This window comes from Desmodus rotundus, chromosome 11 (assembly GCF_022682495.2).
Source record: "Desmodus rotundus isolate HL8 chromosome 11, HLdesRot8A.1, whole genome shotgun sequence".
NCBI classification, from domain to species: Eukaryota; Metazoa; Chordata; class Mammalia; order Chiroptera; family Phyllostomidae; genus Desmodus; species Desmodus rotundus.
The window spans coordinates 97039382-97064950 of record NC_071397.1 but is presented as its reverse complement, the minus strand read 5'-3'; the positions used below and the strand labels follow the sequence as shown (position 1 = coordinate 97064950).

The following is a 25569-nucleotide window of genomic DNA, read 5'->3' as shown; positions in this document are numbered from 1 at the left end:
TGCCAAACAAACCAAACCCTTAATTTCTGGAAAGTTATGCAGTCTTTCCTGGATCAAGGAGAAAATAAAAGTAAGTAACAATCTAGAAATTAATGAACAGGGGGAAAAGTTCATGCCAAATTTTGTAAGGTGCAGTTAGAGCTATAATCAGGGGGAAATACCTAACTTTAAATGTCTTTATTGTTAGGTAGGAAAGACTAAAAATAATGGGACCCAGAAATGATGGAACCCCATGCTTTTCCCCCTCACCTGAGGACATGTTTTCATTGCTTCTAGAGAAAGAGGAAAAGGTGTGTGTGGTGGGGGCGTGCGGGGGGGAAACACTGATGTGAGAAACACTGATTGGTCGCCTCCCACAGATGCCCCAACCAGGGATCAAACTGGCAACCTTTCCGTGTACAGGACAATGCGCCAACCCCCACTGGGGCACGCCAGCCCGGGCCCTAGTGCTACTTTTAATTAAGAGATTAGGAAAAGAAAAAAAAAACTAAACAGAAAGTAGGAAAAGGGTGCAAATTAAATAAGTTAATGAAAAATGTTTTTTAAGGCTGACAAAAACTTTTTTAAAGCAGAGGAAAGGATAAATCCCAATGTTATTTTGAAATGTCTATAAAATTGAATCACTCCTTGAGAAACCTAGTTAAAGACACTGAGAGCAATGGTTTGTTACTTAATAAATGGTAGAGTGTAACTCTCCCTCAGGCAGGTGATATTGGGCCCCGCCCTCACACTATTTATAAACTACGTTCTAGGTGCCTTGAAGAGTTATTAGCGCAGACAAAGCCTATAACCTTAACCACTCTAACACAGAGGTTTAAGTATCTGCTACCCACTGCTTTTACCTTCTACAGAATAAAATCCTAAACTGTCACTGAACGTCCTCTGAAGTTCTTGCCCATCAGCTAACATCCTTTCCAAGTACATAAATTCATTTTGCTACTTGTCAAGTTCTTAGTCCTCTCCTTGCAAATCTTTCCTGCCCGTCTGTTCGCAGTCTCTCATTTGTGCCTCCTACCTCGCTGACTTAGAGGCGAGTCCACAGACACAAAGAGTCGGCCCTGTGAGAGACTGAGTTTCAGCCCTCTCTCTCCCACTGCCTAGGAAGAGGGGCTGTAACCAGCTGCTTCCTCCCTCTCCACCAAGCCCCAGGGCTGTGCATTCACGTCAAATGACTTCTAAATGGTACTTACTGGTCAGGAAGGACTAGCCATCTTTATTATTTCGAGATTGTCAGTGTATTCTCATTCCTGAAAATTATCAGAGAACAATTATAATACATATTCTGTGTGTAAATTAGACGAAAACAGACCTAGACAGAACTTGAAGACTGTTCACTCTCCTCTCCCTCCTCTACACAGTAATGTACTCAAACTAAAAGAGCAGTCTAAGATTTCATGAGCTTGCTATGAGACCCTGCAGAACATGAATTCTAGCATTTCTCACATCTTATAGATATTGTAGCATAAAGCTATTATACGTGTTATCAGGGTGGTCCCTACTGGCATTATTCAAGTCATAAATCCTCAACCAAATTATTTTTATGTTTTTTTTCAACTTAGTCTGATGGTTGAAAAAAGAATCAAAAACAAAAATTCAAACAGAGGAGTAACTAGTAGTCACATTTCACCCAGAATAGAAGGCTAGCCAAAAAAGATATCGCAAAGTGCTCACCATATCGAAAAAGAAATAAACCCAATTAAAAAAAATTGTTTAATAGGGTTTTTTTTTTTTTACAATTTCAGTACAAACTAACACTTCAAATAAACATTACAAAGTTTTTAGTAAGTGCCAAGTCAGTCAATAAATAATTTTTGCAGTTCCCCTTTCTGATGAAATCACTTCATTATAAAGAAAATGTTTGAATACATTTCTTTGCTTATACACGTTGAGAGAATTTTACTAAGTGTCTTGAATTTCAACAACTGGAAAACTTTTATAGGAATTGCTTAGGCAGATGTTCTAATTTCAATCATTTACTGGAACAAATTTTAAAAGACTTTATTTTTTAGCGAGAGGCGAAGAAAGGGAGAAAGAGAGGGACAGAAACACCAATGTGTGGTTGCCTCTGGCACACCCCCTACGGGGGACCTCGCCCACAACCCAGGCATATGCTCTGACTGGGAATCGAAACGGTGACCCTTTGATTTGTAGGCCAGCACTCAATCCACTGAGCCACACCAGCCAGGGCCATTTACTGGAACAAGTTTTAAAAATAGGCAAGAAGTTGGAGATTATGTTGTAAAAGGGAGAATAGTAACTTGGAGTGATAGAGATGGTGTTGAATTGTAAAGTGCTGATTTACAACACTCTGCAGTGAACAGCAAGGTCTTACAGAAAAGTAATGAAAGGAACTGAAAAAGCCCCTGTGTGGGGCCATCAAAGAAAAACAAAATATACAAACACCACAGAATGAAACCCCAAGATGGCTCACTGTCCAGATTATTCAATGGACTGCTGCTGACCTAGGAAACCCGCCATCTTGTGTCGATTTAAAAAATAAATAAGGCAATTCTAATTGTCTTTTTCTTTTTTTTAAGAGACCGTTGGTGCGAGAACTCTGTATGTGCAACTCTATGTGTTCACTAACCTTGAACACCCACGATCACATCATATTTGTTCAATTCTTCATGTCAAACTACTTGCCATTTTTCTCGTGACCTGTCTCCCGAGGTCAACAGAATTCTGTGTGTTGCTACTCGCTGTTGGGTTCTTAAGTGCCACTTGTGTGGCAGGCACCCGTCTTAACTGAAATCCTGTTCTCTGTACCATTCCTGGCTGTGGGCATTCTGTAACAAAGAGAACTGGGCCTATCCCCAGCACAGGGGTGGGGGGGTGGGGGGGGGTGCAACTGTCGTCCAGTAGCGCATTTACCCTGCTTTTCTGACTGCTTGTCACGTTTCTCCTTCCAAATTCACTGCCTTTTCTGTGGGGGAGAAAAGGTTATAGAGAAACACGCATTTGAATTAAGAAATCTTCGTTTCCATCATCCAATGGCACCCTCAGAATGCCGGCCAATCAGTGAGCTGCTCCGAGCCCCTGGCCTGTCTTGCTTGCTTTCTCCCTTTAACGCTTTGAAGGGTTATGTTGTTTGTTCGTGCTGGTTAGAGAAGCAAAAAAGATAAAGATGAAGCACTTACTACAGAAGGTATGCGAATCACCTGGGGCCAGGAATGACTGCTCAACTCATGGATTCTCTGTTTATCCCTTGGGTAATCAACACCTTTGTCTTTGATCAATTTTCAGGTAAAATGAGACAATGGGGCAGTTTTGTTTTGTCTCGAGTGCCAGATTTAAATAATCTGCAGTGTGTCTCTCTAGTGGCAGTGAGAGATGATTCTGAAAACGCAGAGGTCTGAGCAATAGAGAGAGAGTGGGACCCCCGGTGAGATGGTCACCACCGCCCTGACGTCAGCATCGCGTATGGGAGTTCCCTGGTCGCGGCAGGGTTGACAGCCATGGGACACAGTGAGATCTTGCCAGTCAACTACTTATTAGCAAAAATGTATCTGCTCTGAATGATACTCTAGACTTTACAGCATTATTTTTTAAATGTAGAACAGTATGGTGATGTCTTTTTAAGTGATTTAATAGGCGAGAGTGGTGTTGGAGACACAGAAAAAAATGTTGGTAAAAGATAAACCTAACAATATATATAGATAAGCAAACCCAGAAATGCTTGTTCTGGGGTTTCTGATGTAGAGGGCCATGTGGTACTTTCCCTCCTGAGGCTGCAACCAGGCAGACCTAAAGCAGATATTCGTCGTATCGTAACAATAAGATCAACATTAGTGCCAGGGTGAGTGTTCCCGTTTGTGCTTTCACCAGGTGTGCGATACAAGGGAAGAGGACTCACAACTTTCCTTTCAAAGGGGATGCACGGTGTGTAAAACCTGCTTGAAGTGGTGCCCCAGGGCGCAGGACGGTACCTGTGTATGGGGCACGACGTCTGAGACAGGACGAAAAAGTCTTGAACGGGTTTAAGCTCAGGTTAAGCTAGTGGCAAATGCTCCAGAACCCAAAGAGCGTGGACACCATCTCCTGCACAGTCAAGGTTAACACCCACGTCCGTAAGTAAACACCAGGGCTCACACAGGGAATGGACAGCCCAGTCGTTTGGTTGACCTATTTGCTGCTGCTCTGATTTTTTTAAACCTGGTGTCAACCGGCCAGGCCCGGCTCTTACTGGTCCCAGCCACCTCTCAGTGTGATCCTTACTTTACTCATCAACCTCCAGGTGGCGCACTGAAAAACCATTCCAAACCTATGAAGTGCAGACAAAATTAAAAAAACACCATGTACACACATACACTGAACAGCCCTTTAAAGTTCGGCGGGAGAGAACTTCTTAGGCATCCTCAGCTTACTCCCTTTTCTAAAATCCACACACTGACTAACGGGCGGTTTCCCATACCCCTGAGAGGGAACTTGAAACGCACAAGTCCGGAATGAAACATTTCTCGGTGGCTGAATAGTCGTCTTATTGAATACGAGACAGGACTCTTGTACACAGCACAAGTGCCAGAGGTACGGATCTTTTGTCAGTGTGCCCTAAATAGGGGTCGCTTTTGCCCAGGGCGCCAAGGCCAAGGGGCCTGTCTCTGTACAGCGATGCCTAAGGGAAGAAGGAGCACATTCCTCGAGAGCGCTGTCCACGGCTCCCACTCAGGTTTCTGCCAGCGGGTCAAACACCTCCAGCACCGTCCTCTTGTCCTTGTCGCTGACAGTGGCACAGTGACTGAAGTCTTTTCGCCTGTGCTCTGGTGGTGGCTCCTCGGCAGCTGAGCCACTGAGTTGCAGTGGGGCTGTGTGCGCCCTTCCGTGGTTCCTGGTCCCCGGGTCCAGGGGGTCAGAGCTCTTGGAGAGCCAGGTGTTATTCAGCAAGTTAGGGTGGTGGAGAAGGCTCCAGAAGGGGTCCTGACAATCACCCAGATGGGGGGCAGCCTCTGGCTTTGGCTCCTTGGGACCATCTGTCTCGGGGCTTGCAGCTGATGAAGGGCCCGGAAAAGCCGGCTGTGCAAAGAGCGCGCCCTGGTCAGGCTGGTGTGCAGGGGGGCCATCACTGCTGAGCCCCTGGAGGAGCTGGCTATGTGTCTGCAGAACCTGCAGGTGGAAGGCCGCAGGGGCAGACTTCTTCCTTCTCGGGGGCACCTGAGGCACAAGGGGCGGGACTTCCAGAAGGGAAGCCATGGAAGGGGCCACATCCTCTGCTGGCTTTTCAACGCTGGGCCTCCTCTCAGCACCTTTCCCAGGATGCAGTGTCCTTGGTTTGGGAACAGGAGGGACTGCCACGAGAGGAGGGGCTTCAGGGCTTGTCTCGGGGGGCCCGATTGTAAAATGGACAGTCTGTTGCCCTGGAGGTTCTTCTGGTGACGTGGGCTGAGAAAAGGCACGACACAGAGTAAGTAAGTAGCCAGTGGGGGGGAGGTGGGAATTCAGCACTCGGACCGTGTCAGCCAGGAGCAGGGAGGGGCAAAGCAGAACATTCTAGCAAATCTAAGATTTGAGAATGTCGGGGATGTAGAAGTGCGGCCAGGTACGAGAGAACACAGCAGAAGCACACACTGATCAAGGCGTACCAGCAGGTCCAAAGAAACGTGAGCGGAAACTTGAAAACCAGGGCCACAGTTAGCAATCTGAGACAGGTTTTCCTTTGCCACCTTAGGTAACGGGGTTATTCGCTCTCCTTATTAAAAGCAAACCACTCTGAATCTCTCCATTTGAGGCCTCAGCTTGAATAATTCACACGGAAGTCAGTTACCATATTATGCCATGTATAATGCACACCCTCGTTTTTGGCCCAAACTTTCAGGAAAAAAAATCTTTCATTTTAATTTTTTAACTCAATCATTTATTTATTTATTTTTACTTAGATACTTTTTTTTTAATTATAAAGGAATTTTAGCATTTATTTTGAACATACGGTACATGAAATTTTATGTAACAAATAACTACAAAACAAAAGAACAGATACTAGGTATTTCAAGTAGTACCCATGTATAATGAGCATCCTTATTTTTCCCCTCAAAAATTTGGGCAGCCCTGGCTGGTGTGGCTTAGTGGATTGAGTGCTGACCTGCAAATTCAAGGGTCATTAGTTCGATTCCCAGTCAGGGCACATGCCTGAATTGTGGGCCAGGTCCCCAGTATGGGGCACACGAGAGGCAACCACATATTGATGTTTCTCTCCCTCTCTTCCTCCCTACCTTCCCCTCTAAATATAAATAATTTTTTTTAAAAAAAAGACAAAGTGAAATTGTTTTAAAAATTTGGGGCAAAAAAGTGTGCATTATACACAGCAAACTTGGTATGTTCCAGCATTAGGCTAATTAAAGGATCTATGGATACCCTTGCTCCTTGAATCTTGATGTGTAGATATAGAAGAATAGCAAATTCCACAGAGACTCTACTTCCTTGGTTCTAATTCAAAACCATCCCAAAGACAAAAACAGCACAGTGCAGAGGAAGCTTTTGTACTGAAATGGCTACCATGTAGCAGCTTCGGCCTTTCAGTGTTTCCTTTGGTTCTTTAGGAAACAACAGCAAACACAGTCCCTTCTCCAGCAGCCTCTGCCTGCCGCTCTTGTGCAGCCAGCTGGGAAAATGAATCGGTTTCTGCCCCTGGCTTTTAAGAGAGAAGACAATACGAGTACAGAGGAAAAGGAGGAAAACGACAGACGCGAGGAGCCAAAGCGGACAGAGGAGACAGCGAGCTCGGTGTGACCGTGGCACCGAGGCTCACGCGCCCACCGGCGGAAAAGCAGCACTCATCTGTCGTGACCAGCCAGGGTTACCGAGTGTCCGGCACCAGAATACTGAGGTCAAACGGAAGATCCAGATGCCTCTAGAGGTGCCAGTCTTTGGGCCGCTACTGTCCTGACAAACTCATGTCTCTGAAGCAGCAAGCAAGGCTGAGAAGCTTGAGAGCGAGAGCAGAACACAATCTGCAAGAAAAGTCGTGGCGAGAAAAGCTGTGGACCCCCAGCGTCCGAGGTCAGCACTGCTCATCCAGGAGTCGGTTAGTGTTCTTCTAGTGCAAACACCACCTGTCCACGTGAAACCGCACGCACACGACAGGCCACACACACACATGGGAAGGACTGGAGCGCTTAGAATCAGGCGGTTCTACATGGGGGCTCAACCGGGATGCACAGAAAGTGTGACACCTCCAAGCTGCTCCTGCCGTGGTGAAACATTCCTGGTTTTTCTGCTCAGTTGGAGCCAGGGACACGGAGAAGAAGCAATTGCCAAGCATTTCCCTCAAGGATGGGGCCATGGCAGGGGCCCGTGACTCTTATCTAACGAGACTCGGGAGTAAGAGGCTGATGCGACCAGTTCTTACCTTCCCGGTCCTCCTCAAGGTTGGCTTCTTGATGGCAGGGACTCTGGGTGCTGGCCGACGGGGCAGGAGCGGGGCCGCCCCTGCTGTGGGCTCTGGTTTGGAGGACCCTTGGTCCCTCAGGGCTGTGGCATCTAGGGCTTCTCCTGGGGCACCTGAAACATGCAAGTATGTGGCGGAAGTGTGCTGGACGAGGCAATGTGCTGTGTGATGTGATCTTTACGCAGGCTACAGCCTGAGAGTACTTTACTAATGCAGTGTTTTCTTATTTCTTAAAAAGAAGATGTTTGAGGGTTGTCAGGACAACCAGCTAGGTTCCGCCCCCAGCTTCTCATGCCCACCTTCCCCATAGGGGTGGTGAGCTGAGTCCGTGGGTGGTCTAGGTGGGGGATCAGTGACACCCCAGCATCACATGCAAAGGTTTATGGGTATGTGCATTTCTCATGGGAGACCATCTACAACTCCTCAAAATCTCTGCAGGGCCCACGACCAAGGGAAGGTTAAGTTCAGACTCCAGGTAGACTTCAAACCTCAAACCTCTCCTAACCTCCACATCCATAGAATTTTCTTTAAAAAAACAGCATTATGATTCACATACCATAAAATATATCCTTTTAAAGATTACAATTAGTGGTTTTTAGGGTATTCACAAAGTTCTACAGCCATCACCATGTCTGAGTCCAGAATGTCTTCATCACCCCAGAGGAACTCTATACATACTCTCATTCCCCGTTCCCTCCTCCCTCCAGCCCTGGCAACATTGTAACTTTCTGTCTCTGCAGATTTGCCTATTCTCTGTACTTCACATAAATGGAACGTGTGCATGTGTGTGTACACGCAACACACTATTTTCAAGATTCACCCACAGTATAGCATGTATTAGTACTCTATTCTTTTTTATGGCTGGACAATATCCCACTGTGTGGCCATACCGCATTTTAGCCATTCATCAGTTGATGGACACTTGAGTGGTTATATACAAATTGTAGTTATATTTTACAATAAAAAATAAGTATTTATTTTAAAATAAATTTAAATAGGCCCTGGCTGGTGTGGCTCAGTGGATTGAGTGCCAGCCTGCGAACCAAAGGGTCAGTGGTTCGATTCCCAGTCAGGGCAGATGCCTGGGTTGCAAGCCAGGTCCCCAGTAGGGGGCGCACAAGAGACAACCACACATTGATGTTTCTCTCCATCTGTCTCCCTCCTTTCCTCTCTCCCTCAAAATAAATAAATACAATCTTTAAAAAAACAAAATAAAATAAATTTAAATGAGAAACCACTTATGATGATATTGTCCTGCAAGTGTTTTGCACCCTCTTCACTGACGCCCTCCTTCGATGTTACGTGGAAATTCCAAATCAGTGAGCTATCCTGACGAAACACAGACCAGGCGACTGGAATTGCATGTGGCGTTTCAGAGGGCACGACCTCCCCTTTCCAAAATCACAAGGTAGTTACCAGTGACTTTGAATGCACGAAGGAGATCCCAGGGTAAAGTAGGGTTAATGCGGTTTAAGTGAAGTAACAGCAATTAAATCGACAGGCAGTGTGCCTGCCAGCCAAGCACCTGCCGTTGCTGGTGGCCTCCAAAGCGGATTTTTGTCTCAAACAGGGATGTGTTCCCAACTACCTCTCCTTACTGCAGAATGAGTTAGTGCCTGGGGCATTAACCTTTTCTAAAATCCATTTTTGCTTATTTTAATCTCTGCCTTAAGTGCTGCTTAATAATCCTGGGATTCCTTTTATATACATACTGAATTTTAAACACATAGCTTTAAATGGGCAATAAATCTCAGTAGTGGACTTTTACAAAATGTCACTAATTGCTTTCATTGAATACTGCCTTTAGAAAAAAAAAAAAAGTTACTTTCTCTTCTCAGCGCCTTTTAGGAGGAAGATGAACAGGAAAGGGGACTAGGTTATTCTCCCTGGGAGGAGAGCCCAGGGACACCTACCTCCTCTGGCTTCCAGGAGACACCGGATTGCTGCTTCTGCTTCCTCAGCGTTGGTAGTTTTGATCTGCTTGACATTATAGGGTTTACTTATCCCAGTCCTGGCTTTGGGCTTGAGGACAGAATGAAGAAGAGAAGCGTGTTAACACAGGTAGGAAAATAGCCGCACCTGGCCGGTTCACTGCCGCCTGATATGTACCCAGGAGTTCCGTCGAATGGTGATTAAAACCCAGCCCTGTCTGAGGGGCCTCCTCGAGCCTCTTCTCCCCCAGGGGCACTCACATTCCAAGAAGAGCAAGGCAACAGTATTTAGAGCAGGGGCCCTCGTCTCCCAAGGCGGGGGGGGGGGGGGTTTCAGGCTTTGCCATGTAGACAAGCCATCCGCTCACTTTATCTCAAGAACCAGGAAAGAGCCATGAAGCACACCCAACTCGGCCCAGCTGAGTTATGAAAACACCTCCCAGATATGTTTACTTGAAAGTGTCTTTTCTATCTCTTCACCCAAACCTCTGGGTCCCCTTTGATGACCTGCCTTCTTTCCTGTAAACCACAGACGAGTTGGCAAGCCCCTGCTCCTGCTGCTGCTGAGCGAGCACCTGACCTGGGCTCTCTGCGCCACCCTGGGCCACACTAGCTTCCGCCCAGCACCCAGCTTCTCCACCCTCACCTCAATCCCTTTGACTTCCACTACAGTCTTGCAGCTCAGTGCCATCCTCCGAACTCCACGCCGCTAAAACCCTACAAATCTAATTATTACTAGTGCCTATGGCGTTGTTTAGGCCCATCAGATCTCTTTTTAAGCCTTTTCTCTCAGCTAACTTGACTCCAGAATGATCATAATTTTGTCCAGACAATGGATCTAAATTTTTCCTGTTTTCCCTTCTACCAAGCAATGCATTACACACCAAGGTCAAAATAAGGCATCGGAGGAGAGAGACGCAGGTGAGCCTGGACACCAACGATCCTGCCTCTCAGGGACACTTGGATTTTTCACCAACGTGATCCCTCTCCAATGCCCTGCACGACCACTTAAAAGCCCATAAAAGACCTGCTATTAAGTTAAGGGCCTTGGGGACACGGTGGTGGGCAGGCAGAGGGTGAAAGAGAGAGCCATCGATGCAATCACGGAAAAGGGTCGATCGCGGGTGATCGTAGGGGGCCGCGGGGGAACCACGGGGCCAACCCCGTGGGTCTGAGACGTCCAGGCTTCGCTTTGAGCCGAGCACAGAACTCACCGCTTGCTGAGGCGCTCCTGGCAGAAGCTTTGCGGTCTGCAAAATCGAATACTGCCCGTGGGTGCCGGAGGAGATGGACGCGTCCGAGGCCGACTTTTTCACCATGAAGCCCGCTGTAAAAACCAACAAGCACAGGCTTCGTCTCAGTGGCGTCGCTGACTGCTTCCAGGCAGGTTCCCAGCCAGCTGACAGCGAGGCAGGCTCCGCGGGCCTGGGGCCCCAGAGGCCAGAGAGGCCGGCAGGGTCTGAGCAAGCCCGGCCCTGGGGCCTCCACCGGGGCCACTGAGTGTTTCCGATTCTCTGACAGCTTCTTCTTGTCAATGGAGATTCTCCGGAAAAGTATTTTCTTTCTCTTTAAAAAAATTCAATGTTTATTGTATTTTTTTTCATTGCCATTTAGTCCCCTTGGAAAAGTATTATTTCCGTGTAAATGTTACTCTACTTTCCTGGGAGTTCAAATCGGATACAACGGTCAGTTCATTTTAAGTGGTTTAAAATACACTACTGTTATTAAGACCGAACTTCTCAACTGTTTTGAGGACAAGATCTAAAAAATCCTGAAGCAAGGGAATAATCTGTTAAATTATACTTGCAGCTATTAACACATCATGGTCTAGAACATTTTATGACCCAGACATTAGATGAAAACACATGGCCAAAGAAAAAGGATACCAATTTTGTAAAAAACATGAAAATAAAAAATTGCCTATAAATGTACATCTATATCATTGTAGAAAGGCTGGAAATCTTTTAACAGCTATTCTCTCTAGGTGGTCAGGTGAAATTAAAAATTTAATTATTCATATTTAAATTTGTAAAATTTCCACAAAAATATGTAACATTTAAAATTTTTATTTATATTTCATTTTCTGAGTATCAACTCAGAAAAGTAAAAACCATGCGTAAAAATGTCATGTGCTTGTGGCTTGCCATCGACTTACTACTGTGACATAAACAGAGACGAACCCAATTCTGAAAGTAAAACCTTAGCAAAATCTATGTCTGACTGTCACATTTTGGGGGGTGGGGGTGGACAGATAAACAGCAGAGGTAACTAGAAACTGATCTGAAGCACATCACGACTTTCTTTTCTGGTTATTAATGGAAGTTCGATGGGCTAACCATCATTTTGCGGGGAGCCAGGAAGAGAAGCACTCTGCTAGGAGACCTGGGCCGGGACAAGCTTGTCTGCAGGTCCCAGGAAGAACGCCAGAAGCCGGCAGGCCTGGACTCACAGACAGGAAGATGCCCAGTGAGAGGCGGGCATGCAGTTACCCTCTGCATTAGGGCTGTGGGGTAGGGGTGGGGAAATACGCTAAAAACCTCCCCAGCGTGGCTTGGCTGGGCCCCCAGTTTTCCATTCTCTAGGGTGTGGAGCAGGAAGCAGCCTAAAGAAAGCACAGCGACAGGAGGACCAGAAGCAGCTTCACAAAGGGATCGTTTAAAGGGGCATGAGAAACGCAGCTGCATCTCTGGTATCGAACATGTCGAACATGTCGTGGATTTATCCCAAAAGGAGCCCGGGGAGAGCGCAGTGCATCGTGGGGTGCGAAGGCGGGAGGTGATTTACAGCTGTTTGTTCAGTAGCAGGAAACAGGTGGTTATGCCCAGCTGGTGCACAAGCCCCAAGCAGCGAAGTCTTACTTGGAGGGGGGGGTCTCTGCGGTGGGCGAGGCGGCCGAGGCCTATTGGGAACCGACAGAGACCTACTTGGAGAACGGTGGTGGTCCCCAACAGCTTCCAGCTCCTGCTTTAACTCCGCCAGGTCGGTGTCACCTGAGGACATGGCGGAAGGCGAGTGAGGTGATAGGGGTCAGGCTCAGGTGTGCACAGAGCCACCTGTGGCAGGAGTTTCCCCCTGATGGCTGGTGTGGGCAGGGAAGGACACCCAGTGTCTGCTGGGAACACTCCGGGAACCCTCGGCAAGGTCTGGTGTCCCGACACGAGAGCCACAGAAAATTCACAGGGGTGTCCAGCCTTTTGGCATCTCTGGGCCACACTGGAAGAAGGGTTGTACGTACACAGCGACACATAATCACAAAAAAATCTCATCATGTTTTAAGTAAATTTACAATTTTGTGTTGGGCCCCAGGTTGGACACCCCTGCTGGAGTACAGACAGATGTGTTTCCTTCTGAAGTACTCGGCAGGCAGGACATCCACCCAGATGGGAGGAGACAGCTGCAAACCACAGCCCCCACTGTGAAGCCCTCACTCTAAAAACAGGGCGACGGCCCGGAGAGCTGAGAATAACGTCACTCCTCTGCGGAGCAGCCTGCCGTCCAGTGACAAGCCCCTGGTATGGAGTGTCCCCAAGCACTCAGTGAGTCCCAAACATGGTGGCCCAGGGCCTGCCACTTCACAGGAGTTCTCCTTCCTGACCTCTCTTGCCCAAACCAGCCACAGCTGAGAGTAGCCTGAGAAAGCGACTGCTGTGTTTTATTGCATGTACATTTGTCACATCTAAGTTCAGAACAAAAATACTTGACATTTAAATCTTTCATGTACATGCTTGGAAAAATGAAAAAATATGCTTAAAAAACTCTGGCGCGCCATGGACTACTATGGTGCCGTAAGCTGGGATGCTCTTGGGCATTTCTCCCACGCAACACAGCCCAGGTCATTTTGCTTTCACTCAGACGGGTCATCCCTCAAATCCACAGAAGCGCCCCATGTGATTGAAGGCTGAGCTGGGAGAAGTGGGGGCTCTCCTCCCAGTGGGGACATTGGAGCACCTGGAGGGTGAAGACCCTTCGTGCCCACCTGGGGGGCCGGGCAGCCCGCACAGCCCGATGCTCTAGTCCTCACTGGGAGGGGCTGCTCTCACATCTGCCTTTCCTGGAGTGGCGGCTGGGATGCGGGCCACCCCTGGAGAAAAGAGCCTCCTCTTGTCTGAGCAGCACGTACCAGCCACTTCCACTCTAGGGCAGGAGCCCTCTGGACGAGTAATGACAGGGCGACCTGATGCACGGACAAAGGCTGCTGGTCCCCAACGCACCTGGCTGTGCATCGCCATCACCTGGGATCCCCAGCACCTCCCCCAAAAGCCACATCTCCAGGATGGGGCTCAGCAACCTGCAAGTCCCAGTGAGTCAAGCAGCTGGGCTGTGAACCAACCTTGGAGCCAATATCCAGTCAAAGGGACTTGGGGGTCTTTGCACTTCTCCCCACAGCGCACCTTCCCTGGGAAGCACCAGAACTCACTTTCACCCCCGTTCTCTGTTTTCAGCCCCAGAGCAAAGGGTCCTGACACCTGGCTAAGCTCTTGCACCTGCTGGGTACAGTGCACCTCTGACAGGAGACACAAGCCCTGTAGGTGCAAGGCATTCGTGGCTGCGGGTGGGCCTGGTGCTGAAACGGGAAGAGTTTCTTCCCAGCCCAGGAACGAGCACAGGTTTTAAACTACTCAGAAGACTCGCTGTACCATATAATATAGGGCCACACCGTTTGATCCATACGACCGTCAGTCCCTCTTCAGTCTGCAGTGACATAAGCATGCTAATGTGCAGTAATAGCTTTACTTACACACATAAAATTATGTAACGTATAAAATTATCAGTCTGTAAGAACATGATGTTCTAAGTAGGTAACAACAGACCAGGACACAGGACGCAGATATCGAATGTCTCTTATGGGGCTGGATCAGAAAAGTTTTGGAGAGGAAAAAAAAAAATCAAATGTAAAACCAGTTCAGAGCTGTGGCTATTTGAATACACAGGAGAACCAGGAATTATCATGAATCTGTGATATTATAGGGGCACCAGGAATTGTAACAATAACACGAATCACTAGAGAAAATCAGCGTGCTGGCAGCTGATACCTCCCCAGAGCCCAGTGCCTACCACTTGCAGGCGCACTTGACTGTGGCCTTATGCACAGATGCTGAGACACAGAGAGAACTCGGTGCCGAGGGCTATTTGGAAAAGAAAGGTCCAAGCTACCTTTGTAGGTTGGGTGCTGCTTCTTTTTGGTTAGTGCAGGCGACTTGCTGGGCGGTGCCGCTGCTGTGGAGCCAGGGGCATCGGAAAGGTCGTCCCCCGCCAGGTCACTGTCTGAGACCACAGTCTGGTTTATTTCATCCAAATAGTCCTCATCGTCTTCGAGAATATCCCCTTGGGGAACAAGCGAGTCACAGAAACAGTGAGGGTAGAAGGGCACAGCCTTCCACGGTGTGGGTGGGGGTGGGGAGGGGACTCTGTTTCGACACCAAGGCCTGTGGCTCATGCAGGGACACCCCTCCACAGTGCCTAGCGGGCCACGGAGCCCCCATGTGAGCAGGGGCGGGGCCCCGATTCCATGTGTGCCTGGCATGGGGACCAAATCCCAGGCCCTGACATCATCAAAGCCACTGTTTTCAAGGTGAGTTTCAACGTCTTCAGGCCCTATTTACCACGTCATGTGTCACCATGCACAAGAGTACTGCCCACCTCGTTGCTCCGGAAGAAACGCACTTCGAGCGTCCTCACCCTCCATGACCGTTCCGAGGCCGGGTGGGTCTCAGAAGGGCTCTTGACAGCCTCACGCCCGTTTGGTGGAGAACGCCTGCCCACCCACCCACCTCGCCACCTGGCTGAGAAGGCCTCCCGGGCCTGCTCACCTTCTGACTCATAGTCCAAGCTCGTGAAGTCGAAGTTCTCCTCCAGCAGACAGGAGTTGGCTGTGGGCGACACGGAGGCCACGCTGTCCCGCTTCCGGGCGATCTCCTCTTGCAGACCTTTGAGCCAGTCCTTGGTCTTCGGCCGGATCTTCACTGCCCTGCCTTTCACCTGCGAGGGACGGTGCACAGCCTGAGTGAGTGAGCACGGGCGGGCGACCCCCAAGACCCCCAAGGCTGCTGCTCGCTCAGACTCAGGTGTCGCAAGAAAAGCGGAATGTCCAGATCTCCGGCGGGCTCACATTCGGTCTCAACAGAAGTCAAATTACCACCTCCAGCTCTTCATCCCGTGTGAATTTAAACTCAGGATGTTAGACAAATGGAAATTAGCTGAGCTGCCGATTCCAAAACACATACTCTAGTGAGAAAGACCGCCACACTCCTACACGGAGGTGTGAGCGAAGACGGACCCGGGAACTGGCGGGAACTAGACTCTAAAACTTGTTCTTTCTCCCAAATTCTACAAGTAACCAGAGATGGACATTAGATATGTCAACAAAGACACCAGAACTAGACGCCAGATGAAGGGTCCTAGCTCTGCCCTCTGGTGGTGCCTACACAACCCTGTGAAGACCATTAAGAAGCCCCCACTACACGGGTGACCAAGTGTGACTCACCTTCATACCGTCCACGTCAAGGACACTGAGAGCCGAGTGACTGTCTGCAAAAGTCACCAGCATCTGCCCTTGGTTGATCCTAGAATAAAGGCAATGGGTCCAGTCAATCCCGAGAGGGACTCAGCAGGTCCCCTGGTTCTGCAAGGTCGTCGGCCCTGGAACCCGCTCCCGCTGGGGCGGCGGTCACCTGACGAGGACAATCGTCCCGTAATTCCCCAAGGTCTGCATGAGTTCAGTGCGCACGTCCTCGGGAAACTCGTTTTGCTCCTCTGAGGTCGGCGACTGAAGGTTAACGACGACGGTGGCGTCCAGGGGGCCCTGGAAAGAGGACACTTCCTGGAACACCCGCTCCCGAGCACCCATGTCCACTTCTTGAACTTCTACCTCCACGATGGCCAGCACGGGTCTGCATGAGACACGGAGGGAAGACGGGCAGCCGTTAACCTGGGACAAGACCGAGGCACAGCCCCCACCGCAGCCCCACTCTCCACCATGAACGGGGACCACCCATGGCCTCTGCTGTGGCCCCCAGAGGCGCTGCCGCCCCCTGGTCCCATCCTGGGGCTCCAGTCTTCGTCCTCCCCATCCTCAGTGTTATCCTGACATTTTTATCAAAGGATGAGGGGAGAGAAAACAAGCAGCCATCGGCAAAGATTCTGCACGTGGTCGTCGCCAGCACCACTGTCATGCCGAGAGGCGGGCATCCGTTCTCCCTGTGCTGGCAGGGGGAGGGGTGGTCAAGCTCTTCCGGGGGCTATTTGGCAATTTGCATTAAGAATCTCAGAAATGCTCATCTCTTTCAATCTCCACTCTCAGACTCCGTTCTAAATAACGACCAGGGTTTCAGACCAAGCGCCGTGCATGAGGCCGATCACTGCAACGCTGTGGGGACCAATCTAACTTCTCCGTAACAGGAGAACAGTAAGGCAGGATGCAGACGCAGAGGGCCTGCGGTGCTCTCTTGAAGCACAATGCTCCCCTCTGGAACGCTCCCCCCGCCCACGCTGACACCTGCATGGCTCCCACTCTCCGTCCTTCAGGTCCCGGAGCCAAAGTCAGCATATCCAAGTGGCAGTCCCTGACCTTGGGTATAAAATAGCACCACACCCTCGTCTGACGTGCCACCGCCGTCTTCTCCTTCACAGCACTTAGGTTTGTTTACTGTCTGTCCGTCCCCACTAGAAAGCTCCACAAGAGCACGGTCTCCTCGGTTTTGTCCTCCACTTTCCCTCCTCAGTGCCAGCAGCAGGGCCCAGTGCATAAGGCCCCTCGATAAAGTGTGTAAGTACACGCACTGAACTAGCAGACCGCAGAGTCCTGCGTCGGAAGATGTCCCGAGGTTCATTTCTAGGTGTGTGTTTTCCACAACAGGTTTCTGAAGAATGACAAGTATCTCAAGGGTGAGACCTGTGGGCCAGCCACCAGCTTTCTTTCTGTCGGAGTGGGAATGAATGCGCTCTTTCGGCAGCAGCCACGGGGAGATCAAACCTGCTGATGCCCTGAAATGCCATCCCCTGGGCCCTGACGGGTGGTCTACAAGACGCATGCCCCCCTGTGGCCAGTCCCAGTGCACAGAGGGCTGCCAGGGCTCTGCGGGTGGCCCACCCTGAAGGCAGGACGCACGGGACAACCCCACGGCCCAGAGCATTGAAAACCCTGAACCCCTGTGGTGTCTGTACAACGTGAGGAAAAACACTCGATGTTGAGGAGCGGGTCAGCTCCAGGGGTGTGTCCACTGTGGGACCAAACTGCAGTCACAAACGAACAAGCCGGATCTGCAACATCGATGTGATTGTATCTCAAAAACACTACACAGCAAAAAAGTGAGGTGCACAATGACACCACTTACGAGACTTTAAATGACAAAATACTATAGGTTGTGTCTTTGGCATTTTCATCAATAACGTCATTTGTGAAAAGGAGGAACTATGATAGAATGCTAACTCGTTAGTTCCTGGTGTTGGATGAGAGGCTATTTGTCCTTCATTGTATTTCTCTCTCTCTCTCACTCACACACACACACACACACACACACTCCGACGGGTATAGCGTGTTGCTCCCCATGGGGAGCAGCACAGGAGCGCGTGCCGTGGCGGCGAGGACTGTACCTGTGATCGGACGCCTGCAGCTCTGCACGGCCGTAATACCTGAGGGTGCCGGGAGACCAGGTGTGTCTGACCTTGGCGTCAGCATCCAGGTCGTTGTCTAGGAGGTTGAGTTCTCCAGCTACTCACAGGATTCCAATCAAGAGACCCACAGACAACACAGCATTGTATCAACACACAGGAATGCCGATTACGGAGCTTGTGCAGCAGGACGGACCCCACGTGTGTCCGACTTGTTTGCCCTCACCCCTGGGGCTTGAAACCACGCCGAGGTGGCCTTGGACCTGGGGTAAAAACCTCCTCCCACGGGGCCGTCCAAAACAGTAAATCAGCCCTGCCTGCCTCTCCCCCAGGGGGCACAATTGGGGGTGGGGCACAGAAGTCACACTGCGGGGTTTCTGTCCCAGGGACTGGGGACAGAGCAAGTCTGCAGCCCTCTGTACAGGAGAGGCCAAGGCTAAGAACGCAAAGGCCTGTCAGTGTCCTGGGGCCACGCAGATGTCCACTTGGAACAAAGTGCACCCTTTCAATCTGCAGGTGTGTGTTCCTGGCCTTGAAATCTCAGCATACATCTTGCCAGAGAAGTTCAGTTGTTTATGAACCAGTTTATAGGTGGTCTGATTTTAAATCAACCACGCTTCCTACCTGGGCACCACTCAGTGTTCAAGGCACACTTAAAGCTAATTGATAACAAATTCTTATCTTTCCCATGTTTGATTTGGAACGGGGGCTTCAGCAGTGAGAGTTTGGTCGCACGGAATGGCCTGGATGACATGCATGCGGGGGTGAGGAGGGCAGGGGCAGGGAAGGGGGGTAGCATGGACTCTCTCCTGCTCCCCATCCACAACAAAAGGCAGATGGGGTGTCGGGGGCACAGCTGTGGTGCGGGGATGGGGGCAGCCAGACCCAGGTCCAACTGCAGATCAGTCTCGAGAAGGAGGACAGAAGGGACCTCCCCCAAAGCACAACTTCTGAAGCTTAGGGCCTCACATCTGGGATGACTCTGTGTAGCTTTGGGTTGTTGTTTATACAACAAAGGGCACTGGGCAGAATCAGCGGGATTTTCCCTCCCGGGGACTGAGCACCGTGCCCCCCCAGCTCTGGAAGCGCACATGTCACACCCACCTGTCCTGTCAAAGGGGTGCCTCTTCCTCCACCACAGGACCCGGTCCGTCCAGGCGGGGGTGCGGCATTTGTCGCTAGTATCGTAGGCAGCGGAGCCGACGTCATACTTGTAGGTGGGTCCGAAATTAATGGTGCCTTCGTGAAAGTCTTGAAAGATCTAGTGGGAGAGAAAGACGTCTCGGGACCCCTGCAGTTCCCTTAGGTTCCGTACCTGATGTACAGAAACGAAGAGGGCCCACTGCAGAGCGCTGCTCTCCTAACAGTCACAGAACCTACATCGTATTTACCAACATGTCTAAACCTGGACCCGTGAGCCTTTTCATCAGCGACAGAGGATTGACTGTTAGTTCTGCTGCCTGGCTCCCACCGCTGGGGCTCCCCCCACCCCCACCCCACCTAGCACAGTGTCTGCTTGTCGGGCCCACAGAAACGAAAAGCATGAGGCAAGGGTGCACATTCCAGAACCCTGGCCACGCCCGCCTATACCCAGCAAGGCCTTAATCGATATTTGTTAACTAAACACACAGTATAAACAGAAGCCCAGAACTGAAGACAAACTCTCCTCTGTCTCCGTTTAGCTCTAGATCCAGCCTGGGAAGATTCAGCTGGTGCTGGGGATGACCCAGGAACAGTGAGCGCCCTCAGTGCGTGAGTGGAAGGGTGTGGAGAACATCGGCAGGAGGAAGAAAAACCTGTCTTAGGAAGGTATGGCCCGGTACATCCCCCTGGCCCCCCAAAGCGTCCACATCACTGGCAGGGTCGAGGGGGGCCGGCATAGAACACCTGGAGGAACACCTGCACCTGGCTTCCCTACGCTCACACATGTGACCAGCAGCATTCCCCAAAGGTACTGGAAGTCACCACATCTCAGCCCAGCCTGCTGGGGAGCTGACAGGCACTGACAGACACCAACAGCATGAGCTGGAGGCTGGCCGGTGTGACCTTGCAGAAGTGAGCACAGGCCCTACACTTAACTCCTTCCGATTATGTCTTGGCCTTAGGAGTCACTAAAAACTGCACGTAGTCCTGGAAGGGGGGATGTGCCCTGTTTGAGTCGGGATGGCACCGTGGCTCTATTTCTGATCCATGAGACTTTGGATGAGTTATTTGAGCTTAGCGTCAGTTTTCTTGTTTATAAAATTGGTATATCAGCTCTGGCTGGTGGGGCTCAATGGATTGAGTGCCAGCCTGCACACCAAAGGGTCTCCTCTTTGATTCCCAGTCAGGGCACATGCCTGGGTTGCAGGCCCAGTCAGGTCCCCAGTAGGGGGCATGTGAGAGGCAACCACACATTGATGTTTTTCTCCCTCTCTTTCTCCCTCCCTTCCCCTCTCTAAAATAAATAAAATCTTAAAAAAAATTGGGTATATTAATAATAACCAGTTTGTAGGAGAGTCCTGAGAGCTTACCATGTGAATTGGTGTGTAAACTATACATTAGATTTTGGTCTAGTGGTTTATGTGCTCGCCAACGAGAAATAGAGACATCCAAGTATTTTGAGCAGGGCCTAAAGTGTCCCTCGGTGGCTCAGTGTGTCTGAAGGACAGCAGCCCCTACGAGGCCTGCACAGGTGAGTGGGGTGGACTTTAGACACAAGCTTCTCCATCCTCACGCAGCGGGGCGCTCAGATGTGGGGCCATTCCAAGCTGTGGTGACTCAACTGAGTGCAGCTACTTTCTGGTTTGACAGAGTAAGGGACACCCCCACCCACAGAGCACAGGCCCTGGTGGTGGCAGAGAGCCTCCCGCTGTCACTGGCTCCTGCAGCTGGCTGGGGTGCCTGTGGTGTGCTTTCATGGAGCGATAGCCGCCCCCCGCCCCGCCCTCCATGACAGGACACCTAGGCCTGAACACAGCCCGCTTGGAGAGGGGCAGGAAGTGGGTGTGAAGATTTGCTGGACAGCAGCATGCACAGTGAGGAGACCATTTCCTGCTGGAGCAGCTGCAAAAATTACTTTAGAAGCACAACTTACTTTTCCACTGGACTTCTGTAGCTGCAGCTGATCAAATTCCAGAAGCTTCTTCCAGTCTTGGCGTTTCACAAAATAGAAGACTTCTTCGTAAGTGAGATCAATGCGGTAGTTGAAATCGCCGCACCAGAACACGTAGTCATGAGAAAAGATGTTTCTTCCCTGCATTGTAAAGGAGGTCACAGTCATTCTGGCCCGCCTCCCAAGGAGAAAACCTCCCCACACAAGGGAGAAGAAGATGTGCTTCCTTAAAACGGTCCTTTAAAAAAGTCTCCTACTAGAACACCTTACATTTCACTTAACCCACAAACTTACACACGGCTAACTCTGCAATTTTGCACAGTAGTGTTTTTGTGTGGTTTGCAGGAAGCTCCAGCTCTGACCTGGGTGCCATGACCGCGCTCGGTGATCAGGCTGGGCTCTGCTCTTGTGTCTACAGCCCAAGACGGACTGCCCCAAATTTCCTGTTGTGAGGATGAGCTTTAAGGAAATAAGTGGAATTGCTCAGGATGTGCAACCTCGTAAAACTTCATGGACTTCCTACATTTTCACCCGGTGACCTTCCTTCCCTGTCTCACCCAGTCACTCTGATCTGGAAGCCCAGGTCTTCACCCCCCCCCCCCCCCAACCAAGAATCCCAGCAACAGCAGCTGCTACCCATCAACTCTCTGCTGGGGCTGGGCTCTGTTCCGGGGGTGGGGTGCACTTCCTCACAGCAGCCCTGGGCAGCACACCCTACTGGCTTTTTTTATATATTAAAAAAGAAAAAGCTCAGAAAAGCTTGCTGAAGGCTGCACCAGTAATATGTGACAAAGACAAAATCTGAACTTAGCTCCAAAATATGTTTCTGTCCCTACTATGCGGTACAGCATTCCGCTCCCCCCGGCCCACGACAGCCGTCAGGACAGAGGCTGAAATGATCACAGCCAGAGAAGATGGTTGTCAGGGCAGGGCTGCCCTGCAGAACCTTCTGCAGTGCTGGGCACGTTCCCGTCCGCGCTGCCCGAGACGGGGGGCCGCCAGCCGCTGCAGCCCCTGAGCCCCCAAAATGTGGCCAGGGCAACCGAGGGAGTTTTGCTTTATTTAGTTTTAGCTGATTTAAGTGTAAACAGCTTCGTGTGGCTAGTGGCTACTGTATCGGACAGTGCAGGTGTAGAGTATCACCTTGTAGGTATGCTCAATACTCCTGTTGTTGAAGGAGGAGCTACATCATACCTTTTACTTTGAATGTGTCCTCCAAATAGGACTTGATTATTCTGAGTGTACTTCAGAACAGCACTTCCTAGTGAAAAGGCTGGGCTTTTAAAAAAATTACAGAAGACACACAAAGAAAATATGCATAATGTCCTACATAGTCCGGAAAATGACAAACTGCCAATTTCCCAACTCATTTGTGTCTTCTTTTATCCAGGAAATAAAAATTACAACAAGGATTACAGCACTTATTAAAGAAAACGAAGGAATTTGGCCTAGAGTGCTTGTGTAGCCTAGTAAATGGGATGTCAGTTCTGGGGGGTCAGGCCTCCTGTGGAAGAGCCCCGGGTTCATCAGTGGTGGTGCAGACACTGTGGTGAGAACAGCTGGAGTCCATTCTCACAGCTGGGAAACAGGTGGTTAGCACCAGGCTGGAGGTGTGCAGGCCACAAGTTTGCACAGAACAGAGATTGTTCAAATCTGAACTTGAAAAGGAAAACCTGGTGGCTTCAGAAAGAAAACCTTGAAATCACCACTAGAGGGCAGCACGACGCATGTTATTGGCGACTGCATGACCAGATGGGCAATCCAGAGCTCTGGAGTCAAACATTCACTATTTTGTAAAACGGGCCTTTTAATCAGAGCCACAGCAGGACGGTGCCAGGGCTGTGACTCTCAAGAAAACCGAGCCTTGTGCTGTGAGGGTCCAAACGTTCCTCATCAGCCTGGGCAAAGCACGGACACAGTTTCTGTTGCCCATTCCACACACTAGAGGTAGACGGAAAATCAGAAAACACACGTGGAAATCGCAGGGTATAGGAGGGCACTGCAGAGATGTATGAAGACAGGGACCGAGCCCCCAGGCTGGACTTCCTGGGCTTGCCTCTGCCGTACCAGCCCAGGTCGCCTCCCACCCCCAGCACCAAGTCCCCAAGGGCAGGGGCCCTATTCTGGTGGCCCCCACCCCCCAGAGCCTGCCCAGAGGAACAGTTAAGAAACCCACACGTGGCGGGGTGGGGGGAGGTGGATGGAGCGCAGAGGCCAGTGATGTGCCCCCTCCCGACCCCGGCACCACTGCGGGCCGCCCCCCACGCTCACCAGGCTCACCATGGGGAAACTCAGCTTCTGTGTGATCTCCCTGTAGTCCTCGTTCCTCTCCTTCACCTGGGACTGCCCGGCTGTCAGGTGGCTGCACACGAAGCAGAAGCTGGTGCTGTGGAACTGGAAGCGGATGCCCACGGCACCTTTGTTCCCGGCCTTGCCTCCCATGCCCGTCTTCACCGTGTCAATCGCCACGTCCCTGGAACACACAACGAGCACGAGCACGAGCTTCTTAGTGGCTCCAGGGAAACGCGTCTGCATGGAGGAGAGCCGGGCTGCAGCTCAGAGCTGCTCCATCATGTCCTCCCCGCCAGGCCACACGGCGACCAGTGTGACCACTGTCAACGCCGCAGTCTCTCTTGACCTCTTCTGCGCACTGTCGGCAGCTGCCCCCGGGTTGGCAGCCGCGCCTCTGGAGGGCTCTGCACTCACAAAAGCACCCCACAAAGAGGCCCCAAAGCTGACCCACCTCCATCCTTGCTTGCTGTTCTCAGTTCTCACTGCCAGGAGAGACAGCATGGACCCTACCACCAACCCCCCCGCCACCTGGTTATCACAGGTTTCAGGACAGGAAGTATCCAGTTATTTATGCTGGGCAGGGTAGGTGGTTTCAATACAGGCTCCTGATCACCTTCCAACACCAGCTTATAATGCATGTGAGTGAGTGTGCAGGTGAGCAGACCACAGACTGAAGCACAGGCAGAGGCCATGACTGTTGTAGAGGCTTTCTGCCCATGTCTTAATTTAGATTTTTCTTTTTATTTATTTATTTTTAAAAGCATGTTGTCTTTTATTTTTTATTTTACATTTATTTATTTATTTTTAGAGAGAGGGGAAGGGAGGGAGAGAGGATGAGAAACATCAATGTGTGGTTGCCTCTTGTGTGCCCCCTACTGGGGACCTGGCCCACAACTTGTGCATGTGCCCTGACTGGGATTTGAACTGGCGACCGTTTGGTTCTCAGGCCGGTGCTCAATCCACTGAGCCATACCAGCCAGGGCTAAATTTCTTTTTAAAAGAGGCAAAAGAACTGGCATTTCCCAATGAGTTACTCAGCTCTTGGTCAGAGGTTTCCCTGAAATTTCAAATTTTAACAAGGCCTCCCTTTCCTAGTACAGAGCTGAGCTTATTAGGTGATGATGGCCATGTACAATAACACTCCTAAAAGGGTTCAGCTTCCCCCCTGGCTGGTGTGGCTCAGTGGATTGAGTGCCAGCCTGTGAATTGAAAGGTTGCTGGTTCGATTCCCAGTCAGGGCACATGCCTGGGTTGCAAGCCAGAACCCCAGTTGGGGGTGAGCAAGAGGCAACCACTACATCGTGATGTTTCTTTCCCTTTTTCTCCCTCCCTTCCTCTGTCTCTAAAAATAAATAAAATCTTAAACAAACTAAACAAAAAAAAGAAAGAGTTCAGCTTCCTAACTAGAAGACCCTCATTGTGGGTCTGTTCATTGCCAGACAATATTCTATTCAGCCCAGTTTCTCCTTGGGGGTTTTCTTCCATTTATCTGCAAGAATGAATGGCGGGTCCAGATTCCTGTTGCAGGAGGAGGAGGAAGTCAGAACAAAACCCACCAACAATCCCTGTTTCCCCAGATGCTCGGAAACTCAAGGTTCTCACCTGATGAATGGGACGTGGTACGGGCGCACAAAGATGTAAAGGCAGACGCCCACCAGCTGTGCTGAAGTCAAGAGAATGTACCTATGAGAGCGTGAGATGGCTTTCTGAAGCTGCTCACCCCACATCTTCCGGTTGGTGGTGCTGGGAAAGGAAAACACAGCGGCGCTGGTGACCATTGGCCGGGGGCCAGTGGGTTCACCCACCTACAAAGCCTCCAGCCCTGAGCTCTTCCAGAACATGGGTGAGGGCAGGCAGTCTGCCTCGCAGTGAGGGCCAGGCCTCCACTGGGCCCCAGGGCTGGCCGTTTACTTCTGGTGGTGCCACACGCATCACGACACCCAGTCCCCAGCCCGGCAGCCTGTGGCCCAGCAGGGGACCCTGGCTCCTGAGAGCTCCAGAGTCAGGTTTTATTGTCTGTTCAGGAAGTTCTTGAAATGAAGCTGCAGCAGGTCTGGCAAGAAGAGGCCTGGTTGACTTTATGCCCAGGGTGAATCCAGTGGTGGAGAGAAAAGAGGGACCTCTTCCCACACTCCTGCTTTCTCACCTCTCCAGGAAAACGTGACTCAGCAGCCTCCCTCTGGCCCCCAACCACACCCTCTGGGCCACCGCCAGCTCCCAGCAGGATGCAGCCTGCACACCTGGCCCGGGCAGAATCTCAGAGA

At 50.5% G+C, this 25569-nt stretch overlaps 1 protein-coding gene across 15 annotated transcripts in view; it reads right to left on the bottom strand.

The window, feature by feature from the left end:
- Positions 1-1696: 1696 nt before the first annotated feature.
- SYNJ2 (synaptojanin 2) overlaps positions 1697-25569 on the bottom strand; it is an 84424-nt gene continuing 60551 nt past the window's right edge. For 6 of the 15 annotated variants that reach the window (XM_053913487.2, XM_053913485.2, XM_053913492.2 and 3 more), the window contains 14 exons: positions 24908-25048; positions 23285-23486; positions 20996-21154; positions 19024-19180; positions 17902-18019; positions 15981-16199; positions 15794-15872; positions 15120-15288; positions 14464-14634; positions 12168-12299; positions 10524-10636; positions 9292-9400; positions 7340-7491; positions 1697-5376 (listed from right to left, as the gene is read on the bottom strand). In XM_053913487.2, coding sequence (XP_053769462.1) covers positions 4663-5376; positions 7340-7491; positions 9292-9400; positions 10524-10636; positions 12168-12299; positions 14464-14634; positions 15120-15288; positions 15794-15872; positions 15981-16199; positions 17902-18019; positions 19024-19180; positions 20996-21154; positions 23285-23486; positions 24908-25048 — 2635 coding nt within the window. In that variant the 3' untranslated portion in view covers positions 1697-4662. Of the gene's footprint in view, positions 5377-6791; positions 6942-7339; positions 7492-9291; positions 9401-10523; positions 10637-12167; positions 12300-14463; positions 14635-15119; positions 15289-15793; positions 15873-15980; positions 16200-17901; positions 18020-19023; positions 19181-20995; positions 21155-23284; positions 23487-24907; positions 25049-25569 lie in introns of all 15 variants that reach the window. The other 9 variants (XM_053913486.2, XM_053913489.2, XM_053913500.2 and 6 more) reach the window with 6 other exon arrangements.